This window comes from Cervus elaphus, chromosome 20, assembly GCF_910594005.1.
Source record: "Cervus elaphus chromosome 20, mCerEla1.1, whole genome shotgun sequence".
NCBI lineage: Eukaryota > Metazoa > Chordata > Mammalia > Artiodactyla > Cervidae > Cervus > Cervus elaphus.
In genome coordinates this window covers 66669441-66685838 of record NC_057834.1, presented here as the reverse complement: position 1 = coordinate 66685838, position 16398 = coordinate 66669441, and the positions used below count along the sequence as shown (strand labels likewise).

General features: G+C 37.9%; 1 protein-coding gene across 2 annotated transcripts in view; it reads right to left on the bottom strand.

Moving 5' to 3' along the window:
- FRRS1 (ferric chelate reductase 1) overlaps positions 1–16398 on the bottom strand; it is a 53012-nt gene that overhangs the window by 35883 nt on the left and 731 nt on the right. For both annotated transcript variants that reach the window (XM_043877916.1, XM_043877915.1), the window contains exons 2-4: positions 3999–4194; positions 2853–2989; positions 1513–1607 (exon numbers count right to left, since the gene is read on the bottom strand). In XM_043877916.1, coding sequence (XP_043733851.1) covers positions 1513–1607; positions 2853–2989; positions 3999–4194 — 428 coding nt within the window. The remainder of the gene's footprint in view (positions 1–1512; positions 1608–2852; positions 2990–3998; positions 4195–16398) is intronic.

Below are 16398 nucleotides of genomic sequence, written 5' to 3'. Positions count from 1 at the left end.
GTGTCTGACTCTGTGCGACCCCATAGATGGCAGCCCACCAGGCTCCTCCGTCCCTGGGATTCTCCAGGCAAGAACACTGGAGTGGGTTGCCATTTCCTTCTCCAATGCATGAATGCATGCTAAGTCGCTTCAGTCGTGTCCGACTCTGTGCAACCCTGTGGACGGCAGCCCACCAGGCTCCTCTATCCACAGGATTCTCTAAGCAAGAATACTGAAGTGGGTTGCCATTTCCTTCTCCACAATTTTAAAATACCTTCTTGCTAAAACATACTAACCATCATCAGAGACTTCAGCAAATTATGGTAGTAACATCAGTGATCAGTGACCACTGATCAATGATCACCGTAACAAACATAATATTGATGGAAAAGCTTGAGATGTTATGACAATTAACAAAATGTGGCCCAGAGACACAAAGTGAGCCAATGTGTTGGGAAAATGGCTCCCATAGACTCATTTAATGCAGGGCTACCACAAACCAATTTGTAAAAAATGAACTATCTGTGAAGTCAAATAAAGCAAAGTGCAATAAAACAACAATGCCTATACTACCCAACAGAATTTTGTAGGAGGCAAATCTCTAATGACTCTCTTCAACCTCCTCACTGCTAAATGAACTTTGACTGTTCTCTCTCTTGTCTTATCTGTTCTTTTGGCATATTCACAGCAGCTATGAATGCCAGACCCAGGGACTGAAGTGCACAGACTTCTACTCCTGACGTATACATGACATACTCCTACTATACTTATCACAGTGGTTATTCAAATTATTCCAAAAAGCATGGGTAACAAGCAGCTACAGAGAGAAGCTGTACAGAGGCTGCACAAGCCACGCTCAGCTCTAACTGGGGTCAAATCTCCTTTTTCACATTCCACTCAACACACAGGTGCATAGCTGCATTACTGTGTGCTGGTGATCTGTGTCCAAAGTGAAGCAGAAAATAGAGACAGGATAGGAGAGCAATTCTCCCCTTAAATGACATTCATGACATCCCCCTTTATGACATTCCATTTCCTCCTTGCATGTAAGATTGAGACAAATACTGTTCTAATTCTACTGAATTTCATAATTCTGAGGAACACACAAGATCTTACTTTTCTGACAATCTAATCTGCAAGTAGCAATAATGAAAAAAAAAAGTCATTCAAATTTCAGGACTGCTTTTTTTCATATTCTCATACTAATACAGGAAGAAAACTTTAAAAAGTATTCATCCATACACCATACAGACTCTAGTTATTAACTGATGGCTCTTGTTAGTTTGAAGGCACTACAACACTTCATTCACTCAACAAATGTCCAAGTGTCTATTAGGTCCTTGGTCCTGGGCTAGGTACTCAGTATATACTGCTGGAGAAAACAAACAAAACAACCACTTACATTAGTAAACGGGTGTCGTTACTATACCAAACCTCTGACATACTGGTGAATGTTCAGTAGTTATAAAAAATGATGCAGACTCTAATTACTGCAATTATACTAGTTACAGAATTGCAAACTTTTCTACTCACAGGAAGGTTATGTGATTGGGGGCACTGCTTGGAGCATCCCAATAGACTTTGATTTCTGTTTTTTTCGATGGACTTCTATGACTTACAGCTGATCCCTGAAAGAAAATGGAAAAGAACTACCATTCAGTTACCCAATAGCTCAATATAGCTGGAACTATAACCATTTATCACTGTACAACCCTGGTATTCTGTTAAACACAAGGACTCGGGTGCTCAATAAATATATGTTGATTGGTTGACACCAAATTAGTAGCTGGCTCTAGAGTCAGCTGAAATGTAAGAACTGAAGAGACTTACAAATACTGGATGTGTTGATGCTGTATAGAGTCTGTGCATTATTTCATTTATGTGGGGCTTTCCTGGTGGCTCAGTGGTAAAGAATCTGCCTGCAATGCAGGAGACCTGGGTTTGATCCCTGGGTCAGGAAGATCCCCTGGAGGAGGACACGGCAGCCCACTCCAGTACTCTTGCCTGGAGAATCCCACGGACGGGGGAGCCTGGCGGGCTGCAGCCCATAGGGTCGGACAGAGTAGGACATGACCAAAGCAACCAAGCAGCATTATTTCATTTATACTGTAAGTTTATGGTTTTCTATTAATACATACAAATAGAATGCAGAATATTCACCAAAAGAAAAAATTCCTGCCTCCAAATATGTAGTATTATCTTTTAGTAATTCCTTTCTTTGAACAATCTTGTTTCCCACTTTCATTCATCTGGATACTCATCCTTTGAGGTCTAGCTTAGATCAGCTCTTCTAAAAAGCACTCACTCGATTCCAAACTCACTCAATTACAGTCAGTGTGGCATTTCTGCCATGCCTCTCACCCACCCTGTGTATGGTTCTAATCTGAGTCATCATATCAGTCTACTAATGTGTCTGTCCTATATCCATATGTTCTGTTTATGAGTCATATAGCATATGTCCATATGCTTTACTTATGTGTAAGGCTCTGGACTCATCAAATAACAAATCTTGTTCATCACCATATCCCTTGCAGGAAAGTTCCTGGTATAGTAAATGTTCACTTAATTAATTAATTACAAAAGTCAGACCTCTGTTTCACTCTAGAACTCTATCTTCAATATCAACATCCTTCAAAATATTTTGATAAAATATCAAAACCTATAAACTCTTAAAACTATGAGCCTACCTTGTCTAGGATGTTGATGTATAAAAATATATTGCCAGTAGAAAAATTAGGTGGAAACTTTGCTCATTGTGACTCTATTCAGATGTCTGTAATACATAGGTAATGTCATTGTTTATCTAGCAAACACCACTCCAGTGAAAAGACGCATGGAAACTGATAGAAATCAGTTTCAAACTAAACACAAACCTGTACATCTTCACAGGTCAGAAGCTGTGACACGTGACTGTCAATCAATGTGAAGGAGCCAACAGGAGGGCCACTCAAATTCTCAGCGTCACGTGCTTCTAAGAGAAAGCCTTTAAATGGTGGCCCTGACAAAGTAACTGAGAAACAAATAAAAAAGTAAGTTAAGAGTTTAGCAACATCCCCCCAAAAGACTGTTAGAGGAACCATGTCACAAAGTCAGTTGTACATATACAAAACTACTCCAGGAGAGAAAACAGTAGAAATCATCTCATAGTCAAAGAAATTCTAAACCATGTTCCACAGGAAATTATTCCATAAGGTTTAATAGCTATTCAACAGGGAAGAAAAGATTGGTTATGGTCAGAGTGTGGTTCACAGGGCCAAAGTAGCTTGAAAAATGCTGGTTAAAAGTACACTTGTGTCTTGACTGCAGATCCCTCAGGGTTTAAACAACCTGCTATATCCTATAAAGCTCTAAGAAATAGAATACATGTAACACATAGAGTGTTCTAAGTTTATTTTTTCCATAAACTCTTTTTGTTAGAAAGTATCTATTAATATTTTGCATTTCTAACATTGCAGAAAATAGAGTTTGTAAAATGCTGTTATAGATACATCCTTAAGTTTCAGCCTACTTTGTGCCAAAAGAATTAGGGAAACATAAGAAATTATACAATATTAAGTAGGATAAGGATTTAATATCTTAAGCCAGATAAACTAAGCTTTATTTTCCTCTTCTACTGAGTAAATAGTACTGTTAATGAAGATATATTAAATAATGACAAAAATATTTTAAAACGTATTCTGCGGAATTCGCTGGAGGTCCAGAGGTTAGCATTCAGCACTTTTACTGCTGGGCTGGTTCAATTCTTGGTTGGGGAACTAAGACCCTGAAAGCTTTGTAGTGTGGTCAAAAAAAAAAAAAAAAAAGCCTAGTCTGACTGGAGAGTGAATATTCTGCTTACGTAATATAGTCATCAGCAGTAGTTAAACACAAAAATGAGAAGTATAAGATCATGTTATCTTATGAAAGCAGATGAATAGATTAAATGAAACTATATAAATCCAACAGTAATAAAGTTTCAATGTACAGTAAAAAAAAAAAAGCAAAATGAAAAATGCAAACAATTAATACCAGCACAATACCTTTGATTTGATCTCCTGGCCTGAATGTCATCTGACTCACTGAAATGTTGTGAGCAGGATGAGATTGTGGGGTATGACCATGCTCAGGAATCATTCCATGGCATGACTTTGTTACTTTTCCACTGGGATAACTAGCCACAAAATTAACATGCAACAGAAGGATGAAGGCACTGACGGTAAATCCAGGAACTGTCATCTTAAAAAGAAGGTTAAAAGCACATTATTTTCAAAGGTAACTAAAATATAAGAGCTTTCATATCACAGGGCAGTAAGTTCTAGACAACTATTTGCTTTCAATAATCATTTAACCACATTCTCAAAAGCATGTAATATAAATAACGTGGTGCATGAAGCTTGATCTGGATTTGAATCTCAGCTTTTCTAATTACTGACTGTGAAACTTTAGGCAAATCACTTAAGCCTCCTTTCTTACCTGAAAAATAAGGAAACGAAAACTCTCCTTTCAAAGCTATTTTAATAAAATCTATAATATATACAACCAAAAGTCTGAAAAGGAAGATAATAAATGTTAACTTTCATTAGCATGATTGGGAAATAATAAATAATCCAATAAAAGCAAAAGGTTTTGCTCCATTTCATACTAGAAAATTTAAACAAATAAGAAATGTTTCTTCTGAATTTAAATATCATAATCTGAATAAATCTTTGATATGAAATCTACTCATAATGACCATTTTATTTGTAGCACTGAAAACTGAGGATAACAACCAGTTGCAAGAGACGGTATTTCTATTACCTACAGCTCAAATGGGCTTCCCTGGTAACTCAGTGGGAAAGAATCCACCTGCCAATGCAGGAGACTCAGGTTCAATCCCTGGGTTGGGAAGATCACCTGGAGAAGGAAATGGCAACCCACTCCAGTATTCTTGCCTGGGAAATTCCACGGATAGAGAAGCCTGGCAGGCTACAGTCCATGGGGTCGCAAAAGAGCAGGACACAACTTAGCAACCAAACAATAGTCCAGATACTTCTGAATTGTTAGCCAACGAAATTTTCTTCTCTCATCCAATTTATCTGCCTCTTACCACCTGCCTAACAGAAAACCAGTCCCACCCTTGTCTAGTCCACATCAACCACTCACTGTGTATACATTCAGAACCTGCAAATCACAGTACTTAATGAGATAGAGGTACAGGTGGGCTTCTCTGGTAGCCCAGCTGGTAAAGAATCCACCTGCAATGCAGGAAACCCTGTTCGATTCCTGGGTCAAGAAGATCCTCTGGAGAAGGGATAGGCTACCCACTCCAGTATTCTTAGGCTTCCCTGGATGGCTCAGTCAGTAAAAGAATCCGCCTGTAATGTGGGAGACCTGGGTTTGATCCCTGGATTGGGAAAATCCCCTGGAGGAGGGCATGGCAACTGACTCCAGTATTCTTGCCTGCAGAATCCCCATGGACAGAGGAGCCTGGCGGACTGCAGTCCATGGGATCCCAATGAGTCAGACATGACTGAGCGACTAAGCACAGCACAGCGTAACAGAGGTAGATGGGTAGGAATATGTTATAGGGCAGCGAAGTTCACAGAGTAGACAGGCTACAGATGAAAAGAGCTCAAGAGGAAGTGCATTCTCCATAGAAACGGGAGCTTTCTACATGTAACTTTGGTCATAAAATAAAAACACCCTTACAATAGAATAAATTATCCTTTTATAATCATGTAAATTACAACCACACATTGGACCAGAGCTAAACTACAGAAATTCCTACTAGACACAAGAAATTGTGTTGGAGCTACACTCTTTCACTGGCCCTACATGTTACACCAATGGCAACCAGCTAGGTAGCTTAGCAACCAATTCTATACCCCTATCTTTTATCAAACATTGAAGCTAGATAGAATTATTCTCATTTGAAGATAAGCTAAAGGAACAAATGAACCAATCAAAAGCTTTTGAAAAGTTCTATATGATAAGAGAAGCATATACCTAGACAGCATATTAAAAAGCAGAGACATCACTTTGCCCACAAAAGTCCAAATAGTCAAAGCTATGGTTTTTCCCATAAGCATGCACAGATGTGAGTGCTGGACCATAAAGAAGGCTGAGTGTTGAAGAATTTATGCTTCCGAATTGTGGCACTGGGAAGACGCTGGAGAGTTCCTTGGACAGCAAGGAGATCAAACCAGTCAATCTTAAAGGAAATCATCCATGAATATTCATTGGAAGGACTGATGCTGAAGCTCCAATACTTTGGCCACCTGATGTGACAAGCTGACTCACTGGAAAAGACCCTGATGCTGGGAAAGACTAAAGCCAAAAGGAGAAGGTGACAGCAGAATATGAGATGGTTAGGTAGCATCACTGACTCAATGGATATGAATTTGAGCAAACTCCGGGAGATAATGAAGGACAGAGAAGTGTGACGTGCTGCAGTCCATGGGGTTGCAAAGAGTCAGACACAACTTAGCACCTAAAGAACAACAGCAAAGATTTCTCTGTAGACTCAGAGGAAAAGCATAACTCTGAAAATCAGTACAGTTCAGTTGCTTAGACTTGTTCGACTCTTTGTGACCACATAGACTGCAGCACACCAGGCTTTTCTGTCCATCACCAACTCCCGGAGCTTGTTCAAACCCATGTCCATCAAGTCGGTGATGCCATCTAGCCATCTCATCTCTGTCATCCCCTTCTCCTCCTATCTTCAATCTTCCCAGCATCAGGGTCTTCTCTATTGAGTCATTTTTTCGTACAGGTAGCCAAAGTATTGGAGTTTCAGCTTCAGCGTCAGGCCTTCCAATGAATATTCAGGATTGATTTCCTTTAGAATTGACTGGTTTGATCTCTCCTTGCAGTGCAAGGGACTCTCAAGAGTCTTCTACAACACCACAGTTCAAAAGCATCAATTCTTTGGTGCTCAGCTTTCTTTATGGTCCAACTCTCTTATCCATACACGACTACAGGAAAAACCATAGCTTTGACTAAACGGACCTTTGTTGGCAAAGTAATGTCTCTGCTTTTTAATATGCTCTCTAGGTTGGTCATAGCTTTCCTTCCAAGGAGCAAGCGTCTGTTGATTTCATGGCTGCAGTCATCCTCTGCAGTAACTCTGAAAATAGTTAATTACTATAGGAAACAATATTTAAGAAAATAACTGCTGAAGCAATAGAAAAATTTTCTGTTCAAACGTGGCTTCCAGATCCTTTTGTTAATGCAGACCAGCTTTTAAGGCCATACAAGATTTACTGGAGAGGATCAAGGTCATTATTTTAACCATGTGATCTTGGCCAAGTTATTATGAAAATTAAATGCGAAATGTGCCTCACCTAAAGAATAGTATAGTGAAAAGTTTGTTTGTGAATACTGTGAATATATTCACTATAGTGAATAGTTAGTTCGATTTAACTAATATTTATTTGTCAGTGATTTTGTGTCAGGTGAAAGTGGAAACAAGATTTTTAGTCTCTGCTGTGAACAGGGAGGCCTGGCATGCTGCGATTCATGGGGTCGCAAAGAGTCGGACACGACTGAGTGACTGAAATGAACTGAACTGAACTGATGAATCCACCTGTCAGTGCAGGAGACCCAAGAGAAGATCTCCTGGTGGAGGAAATGGCAACCCACTCAAGTATTCTTGCCTGGAAAATTCCATGGACAGAGGAGTCTGGCAGGCTACAGACCCTGGGGTCGCAAAGAGTCAGACACGACTGAGCAACAGCATACATGCATCTAGTAGCTGAATAACATCAGTCAGTTCATTTAATCTCTGTTCCAGTTTCTTCATTTGCAAAACACAACAACTGAACTGGAATAAATCCAGGTCCAATCCTAACATTACAATTTTAGGAAAGCGAAGTGGAAAAGCATACTAGGAATTATCAGAGCATGCTGTATAAAATGAGAAAGGGAAGTGACTAAGACACCATTCACTACTGCCATTCATTAGGAAAATATAACAAGGTCAGACAGAGAAATAGAAGACAGCAATTTCTTTGTCCTTGGTCAGATACTGACCATTCAAGGTAAAGTCTATTTTCATTCCAATGGGCATTGACAATTTTCCAATTAATGATTTAAGGAACAACTTTTTAAAAATAATATGTTAATTCATTAACCAATCTGTGCTAACAAGATTGCACAGTTATGAAAAGGAATAAAGAGTTATATGTGAAAACATTTAAGCTAAAGCTGTGGAAGGTGGATAATGAGCTATTATATTACAAGACCACCCTTCAAGCACTGGAAAAACTCCAACCAATTTTGTATGATTTTTACAGGTTTTTAATATTCACATTCTACCATGAGCATGATATAGAGAACTAAAGAAAAGATACCAGAGCTTGGATTTTGTCATCCCAGGATGACAGACCTCTTAGTTTAAAAGGTTAAAAGAGAGATTATCCTGATTCTCTAACTGAAAAATTACCAAACCTGACGAGATTTATACAGTTTTCTTTCTTGCCTGAAAGACAGGTACTTAGTAAAAAGGTAAAATGACTGCCTTTACATGCTCTGGGCTTCCCAGCTGGCTCAGCAGTAAAGAATCTGTCTGGAGTGTAGGAACGCTGGGTTTGATCCCTGGGTCAGGAAGATCCCCCTGGATAAGGGACTGGCTACCCACTCTAGCATTTCTGCCTGGAGAATTCCATGAACAGAGGAGCCCAGCAGGCTACAGTTCATGGGGTTGCAAAGAGTTGGGCATGACTGAGCGACTAACACTTACCACACTCTACATATGTCTCACATGAAAATAAACTTTATTATTTAAATACTAAGCTCTTGTACCTAGATGAATATGTAATTATTATTATTGTGACTGTGAACTACAGAGATTAATCAAGACAACATATTTATTACAACAAAGTAAAATTCAGATAAAATAAAAAGAATTCAATTGAAAATATATGTAAGAAAAAGGATTATGTGTTAATTAAGGATAATTTTAAATAAAGCAGTCATGACATCTTTTAACTGTGTTACTCCAAGAACATGAGAAAAAAGAAATACGGAGGAAAGCACATCTTTGAAAACCATGTGAGATGAGTAAGCTAGCAAATAACTAATCAAGCCTAGTTATATTTCATTCAAGCTCTAGCTTTTATTACCAGTCACTTATTTTAAATGAAAGCATCAAAGGAGTTCAAAAGTTAACACAGACACAAAAAATTGTGGGAAGTCGCCAGTAACACCTACTCCACATCAAACAGGAAATAAGTGTAGGCACTAAGAGATTTAATTAAAGCATAGGTATCAAGTAAAAAGGTTTTCTCAATTATGAAAAGTCACAAAAAAGTAAAAACCAGAAGAGTTTACTATAAAAAATATAAAAATATTTTTTGCTATATCTTGTGGGTATTTTTAATTTTTTTATCACACCCAAAGTTAAGAAATATCTTTATGACCTTACAAACATTTCAAGAGCCATCATTTACTTTTATCACACATGATAAACTCATATATTTTCTATTCCTTCATTTTTTTTTATCCTGTTACATCCTTCTTGTTGTTGTTTAGTCACTAAGTCATGTCCATTCTTTTGCAACCCCATGGACTATAGCCCTCCAGGCTCCTCTGTCCATGAGATTTCCCAGGCAAGAATACTGGAGTGGGTTGCCATTTCTTTCTCCAGGGGATCTTCCTGACCCACAGATTGAATCCATGTTTCCTCACTGGCAGGCAGGTTCTTTACCACTGAGCCATCCGGGAAGCCCTGGTCACATCCAACTGAATTGTTATTTCATAATCTATCAATGACTCTAATCTGCAATTTGAAAACATTATTTCACGGCACATACAGACCAGACCATTAAAGTTCAGTCTTGAAAGTTCTAATTTAGGAGGATCAGGGATTTCAGGGTTTTTTTTTTTAAAAAAAAAAAAAAAGGAGAGTTCTCAGAACTATAGAAGAGACAAATAAGCCAAGCCACAAGGAGGATTTTGGAGATAGAGATGGACTTATGCAATGGAAAAAAGTCTGATTCTGTATTATATCATTTGCAAACCTGAACAAAAACTATAAATATGGCTAGTAAATTAGCTTTCTTTAGAGATCTGAAAACTGTTCTAACAAGGTAAAGGGAGAGATCAGTATTACGTGATTTTTAGAGAGGAGGGTATGTGCAATCATGTACACATCTTGGTAAAAGTTACTGTTTTTCTCAAGGAGGAGATATCTCAGTGAATGATTTTAGTGCTCCTCTAAGTATGGGAAGATGCAAGAAACTGGGTTCTTAAAATTTTCCCCTAAAAATATCTATCTGCAGGCCTGTCCTGCCAGTTTTCCCAGAGCACAGAGTGCCTCATGCTGATCTTCACTGTGAACTTCTTTCAGGGTATACCATAGGTCAGCGACTGAAGCAGCTGATCACTTGATTTTGAAGTTGGGCAACATTCTTTCCAATCCCTTCCCTTTCGGTCTTAACTTCAACTAAGGTTTAGTAAGCATTTTGTGACAAATTTGCCCCCTGGTAGTAGGAAGGCTCATTCCCAGACCAGCAAGGATTTCACTGATAGGCTCTCAATGTGCTATTACTGAACTAAGCCCAGTTAACAGTAGCCAAAAGTCTCCAAACCACCTGTCTTACTAGTCTGTTATGGTCCAGGAAATGGTTCCTTTTTGTTGCTTCTTCCCACTACTAGAGTTGCACTTATAATCGTTGAGCTTATAGTACTACATAGTTGGTCAATCATTTCAGGTTTCCTAATCATCACTAAATTTACCTTAGGTCAGTGACATATTTGGTAGTGCAAGAAACAATAGTCATGTAAAATAGGCAGAATACAAATAATATAGCTAGTAACATTAATAAGGACATCAGTAAGTATTTAAGCTAAAGACTTTCATCAGGTGCAACCCAGTATTTCCCCAGGTCATCTGACCAGTTTGTTTTACATCAATCGCTATCTTTAGGAGAAATAATATACTGGCTTCATACACAAAAGTGAAAGTGTTAGTCACTCAGTTGTTTCTTGCGACCCCATGGACCATAGCCCACCAGGCTCCTCTGTCCACGGAATTCTTCAGGCAAGAATACTGGAGTGGGTAGCCATTTCCTTCTCCAGGGGATCTTCCCAACCCAGGGGTCAAACGTGGGTCTCCTGCATTGCAGGTGAATTCTTCACCATCTGATTTCACCAAAGATGTCTGCATGTACAAGATAATCAACCTCGGATAATCAACCCCTTACTGGATTGAGAAAGGAATGTTATCTTTAAAGGAGTAACATGACTGGTGCCAGAAGAAAAATCGATCTTTACTGTTGAGGAGGCATTTGTCTGGTTAACCCATAATACAAATGCATAGTGCACACTAGAGGGGAGATAGGTGGCCAAAAGGGGCAGAGAAAAGTTTATATTTAAATGTTCCTTGTCTGGCAACCCACTCCAGTATTCTTGCCAGGAAAATTCCATGGACAGAGGAGCCTGGCAGGCTACAGTCCATGGGGTCACAAAGAGTTAGACATGACTGAGTGACTAACATTTTCACTTTCACTTGTCTGGCATAAAATATGAATATTTATTTCATCGTAACCATAATATAAAAACATTGCAATCCCTAAAGCACTTGAATGCTCCTTTCAGAATTTCCATAAAGCACATTCCATAATGTTTAAAATTAATAACTACTTTTTATTCAATATTGCTTTTATTTTATTAACTAAAATTACAATGGCATCATTTTCTTTTATTTTGTTATAAGTATAAAATTTTTCAATTTGCTTATAAGTTAAACATGCTTTTGTTTATGTTTTGGCCTAGAAACAGAACCACCATTTTTTAATAATGTTTCCATTAAAAAATTAAATTGAAATTCCAAGCTGAGTGATAAATTAATTTTGGGACACAGTACATGTAATTTCAGCATTCCATCTAGGAGCTAGGGCAAAACTGTTAAGCCTATGACCAAAAGCTAGAGGGACTGGGGTTAAAGATACCCATAGGTGTTCGCCTTACAGTGGCAGAGCTAGGCATGAAGAGTTTTAGAAAAGTAGGTAGAACCAGAGGATAAGGAGATTGACAAAATCAGATAAGACTAAGCACAAGAGATACACAGAAAGCAATGAAATTTCTATAGCAATAAGAAATGAAAGGGTTAGTTTTACTATAGAAGGGGGAAGAAAGGGGACATAGTGTGAAAAAGAAGAAAAAGAAACATACATTTGGTGATAAACTAGTAGAGACTACATCTAACACAATCCTTACAACAAGCATCATTTTAGAGATGAAAATCTGAGACCAGGAAATGTACACAAAACCCTGAGCACTTTTAGGATTAGAACCCAAACCTACCTCCAACATTTGGATTCTCTTCACTTCAAATCTTTGCTCCCTCCTTTGAGAGAGAGGATCTGCAAGGTGCAGCGAGAATCCGAATTTCACAACAAACAATGTGAGTGGGGGCATATTATGACAAATGAGAAATCAAAATTAGCCTACTTTATTCAGAATGCTGGGTCTACTATATGAGTCTGAGAAGCAATGTAGAGATTTTTCTCATAAAACTAAAGCCCCTGAAACAATGGATACAAAAACAACTAGTATAATGCTTAAAAACACCATCAATACATGGTAATTGCCATCATTTATAATCACTAGTCACTTTCCATATCGCCATTATGCGCTAAATTCTTCTGATGAACACCGTTGTGGTTAAACAATTGAGATTTCCATGTGTTTCTTTCATCTGCATTTAATTTGTTCAAGCCTTTTGAAATATTTCAGAAAATGTGTTCCCCTTCTTGCCAGTAATTTAACTTCACCTTCATAGAAAGCTTCCATAATATCAAGAGTTAAACTGACTTTGATAGCTAAATCTCAAATTTTAGAGAAACTGAAAACCAGGTCAAGTATTTCCACTTCCCCAGATAAAAATGTTTCAGACTCCATTTTCACAGCAGGAAGTACAGAGAAAAACGATTTTTTAAAATTAACAATTGGAGTTATGACATTTTCGGTAAAGGTTCTAAAAAACAAAGAGCATTAAAAAAAAATGGCACATTGACAGTCAATTTGAGATCTGTCAGGTGTGACAACCGAAAATGGTTGAAAAGAATTTAGAGTTTAAGGAAAAGAAAAGGTAAAGGTAAACCACTGAAGAGAAAGAACCGGAAGCTCCACAATCTAATTCTGATTCTCCTAATCACAGCATCATCAGAAAGCTTTTTCTCTTACATGACGATGTCATTGTCATTGGACGCACAGTGTGTGACTCACTGCTCAGTCGTGTCTGACTCTGCGATCCCATGGACTGTGGCCCACCAGGCTCCTCTGTCCATAAAACTTTCCAGGCAAAAAATACTGGAGTGGGTTGCCATTTCCTTCTCCAGGGGATCTTCTTGACCCAGGGATTGAACCCACGTCCTCTGTAGCTCCTGCATTAGCACGCAGATTCTTCACTACTAAAGAGATATCCATCCCCAAGACTTTTTCTCTTGACCCCTGCATTTCTCTACAGGCTATCCCTTCCATAGCCTCAGTTATCACCCCTGAATAATATTTCCCAAATCTTTCATTTGCCCCCCTCCCAAATCATAATGCTTCGACTCAGATTTCCAAGTATCTATAGATTTCTGTTTGGATGACAATAAGCTCATTTTTTTCTGAAATGAAATTCATTACTTTTTCCTCCAAACTAGCTCTTGCATCTGAGTTTCCTATTTTGATGGTGGCTTATCAACATTTCTAGTCAACAGATTTGAAATCCCAAATTCTCAAGATTTGGCTCCAAACACTCTTCGGGACCCCAATTTCCAAACAAGCTCAGCAGATTCCACCTCTACTCTTCCATTTGCCTATTTATCCCTTCAGCTTCTCTCATCTACCCTTCATTCTATTATATCTGTCTGCTGCTTTCCATTCCAACAACACCTTCAAACATAAAGCTTTCATTATCTGTCACCCAGATTAGTGAAATCTTTTCCATTGCCTCCTTGTTTCTGCATCTCCACTCTAATCTGTCCTACAAAACATCACAAGATCATTTCCCTAAGGCACAATTCTCATTACATCACTCCTCTCTCCAAAAACCTTCTACAGCTTCTCAGGACTTACTCAGTTAAGGACAAAAGCATTAGGCATTTAATGTGTATTCAACCCAATCCGTGCTCCAACAACAATGTACCATTTGTACCTGCTTCTGGAACAGGCGCTTCACTTTTTTTCTACCCGTGTTCTATCTTCTAACTGGGACCTCCATTATGCTACACATCAAATCCCTACCCATGTCAAAACAGAGATATGTTAAATGGGGGGTAAAAATACATACAAAAATATCTGAACATTGTTTAAAAAAAAAAAGAGGTAAGTTGCCTATCATTTCACGTAAAATGCAAAAGACTGGTAATATACAATATAAGCACGGATGTGGAGAAGTAAGTGCTGTCATACAGTGAAGAGTGTAAATCACTGCAATATTTTTGGAGGAAATGTAACAATTTCCTACTGAACTAAAATATGTTTAACCTTTGACTAAGGAATTTCACTTCTAGGAATTTATCCTACAAAAAAAAAAAAAAAATCCACACAACAAACAGCACAGGAAATACAGTCAATATTTTTAAAAAACTTTGTATGGAGTATATTTTATATAAATTTGAATTACTCTGTTGTATACCTGAAACTAACATAATATTGTAGGCCAACTATACTTCAATTTTTAGAAAAGAAAAAGAAAAGTCCACACAGTTGTACAAGGGTTATTTGTAATAACAAAAATGTAAGACAATTTAGGTGGTTACAAATATATTCTATGCTATGCATGCTCACGCTTGGTCTCTCAGTCGTGTCCAACTATTTGCCACCCCATGGACTGTGGCCCATCCTCTGTCTACAGGATTTCCCAGGCAAGAATACTGGAGTGGGTTGCCATTTCCTCCTTCAGGGGATCTTCCCAACCCAGGGATTGAACCTGTGTCTTCTGTGTCTCCTGCATTGGCAGGTGGATTCTTTACCACTGAGTCACCTGGGATGCCCCTTATTCTATGCTGTCCCCAAACTCTAAAGTAATGTGTACCCACCACTATGTATAACTTAAGTAATCAACAAGGATATCTATATAGCACAGAGAACTATACTCAATATTTTGTAATAACCTATAAGGGAAAAGAATAGATACATATAAATGTATATATGTGTATAAATATAACTGAATCACTTTCCTCTACACTTAAACTAACACATCATTGTTAATCAACTCTGCTTTAAAAAATAAAATACTGTGTATCCATTTAAAAGAATGAAATAGAGTAAATAATGACAGGAATAACAGCTAATAATTACTGACTGCTTTCTAGGAGGTAGGAATTCTTTTAAATGCTTTGCAAATATAAATTCTTTTCACAAAATCCTAAGACATGAGTCTGCACACACTTAGGCAGAGACATGCTCACGCCATAGTGAGGAATGAAAACAACATACTACAAAAGAATACTTAAGTTACATACAAAAGAAAAGAGAAAAGAAAAAACACCATCTTTTAACCATTCTCAATAGCAGCTACCCCCTAGGAAAGTGTTTTCAATATGGGAAGAGGAGTGGACTTCTTTTTAATCCTTTTTAAATTGTGTATATTTTTTAAAGCATGCAGTGCTTTGTAATTTAAAAATAGACTACAAACATGCATATGTGAAGACTGTAAAGAAACATTAAATAAACTGCAAGATGTTTAGAATCTTTTTTCAATTTTCAAATATTCTATATTACTTTTACTGTTTTTTGTTTGTTTTTGTTTTCATAAAACCTCCACACCTCTTTGAAGGTCCATTTAAAATGCTATCAACCACTCTGTCCTATGAGACAGTGTGTAGTAAGGACTCTGAAATCACATAGACCTAGGTTTGAATCCAGCAGGCACCACCTTAGTGACTGACCTTGGGCAAATTATTTGGGCCTTGATGAAGATTAAACAAAATAACATCTGTGAAACATTTAGCAGAGTGTCTACCACAAACCAGATCTTGCATAAAATCCTTTCTTCCTTGGAATATTGCCTAATTCTGCCAACCTTAAATAACTGGTCTCTTCTGGGAAGCTCCATAAGCTGTAGTGTTTTGCTAATAAAACATGTTAATGCATTTTTCTGCCACAACAGGTTGACTTGTCTTAAAGAAGCAAAGGCATTCTACTCCTTGATTTCCTTTCACAATAACTGAGCAGACAACCTTGAAAATAGCACTCAATGCAATGCAGTAGTGTGATTCCAGAAAATCTGACATTACCTAAGTAGACAGGTGTGAAACAGAGGGTACAGTCAGCAAAAAGAATCAACATACTGGCTTATTAAAAGACTTAGTAGAACTCATCCCCTTAAAAAAAAAAAAAAGTCCTTCACTATTTTCAGTAAATCAACAGACCGAGTTTTAGCCTCCCACCTCGGCACTATCCAAGTAAACATTCAAAGCTTTCTTCCACCTTTTCTCTAATTCAGAGAAAGAAAATATCTGAACT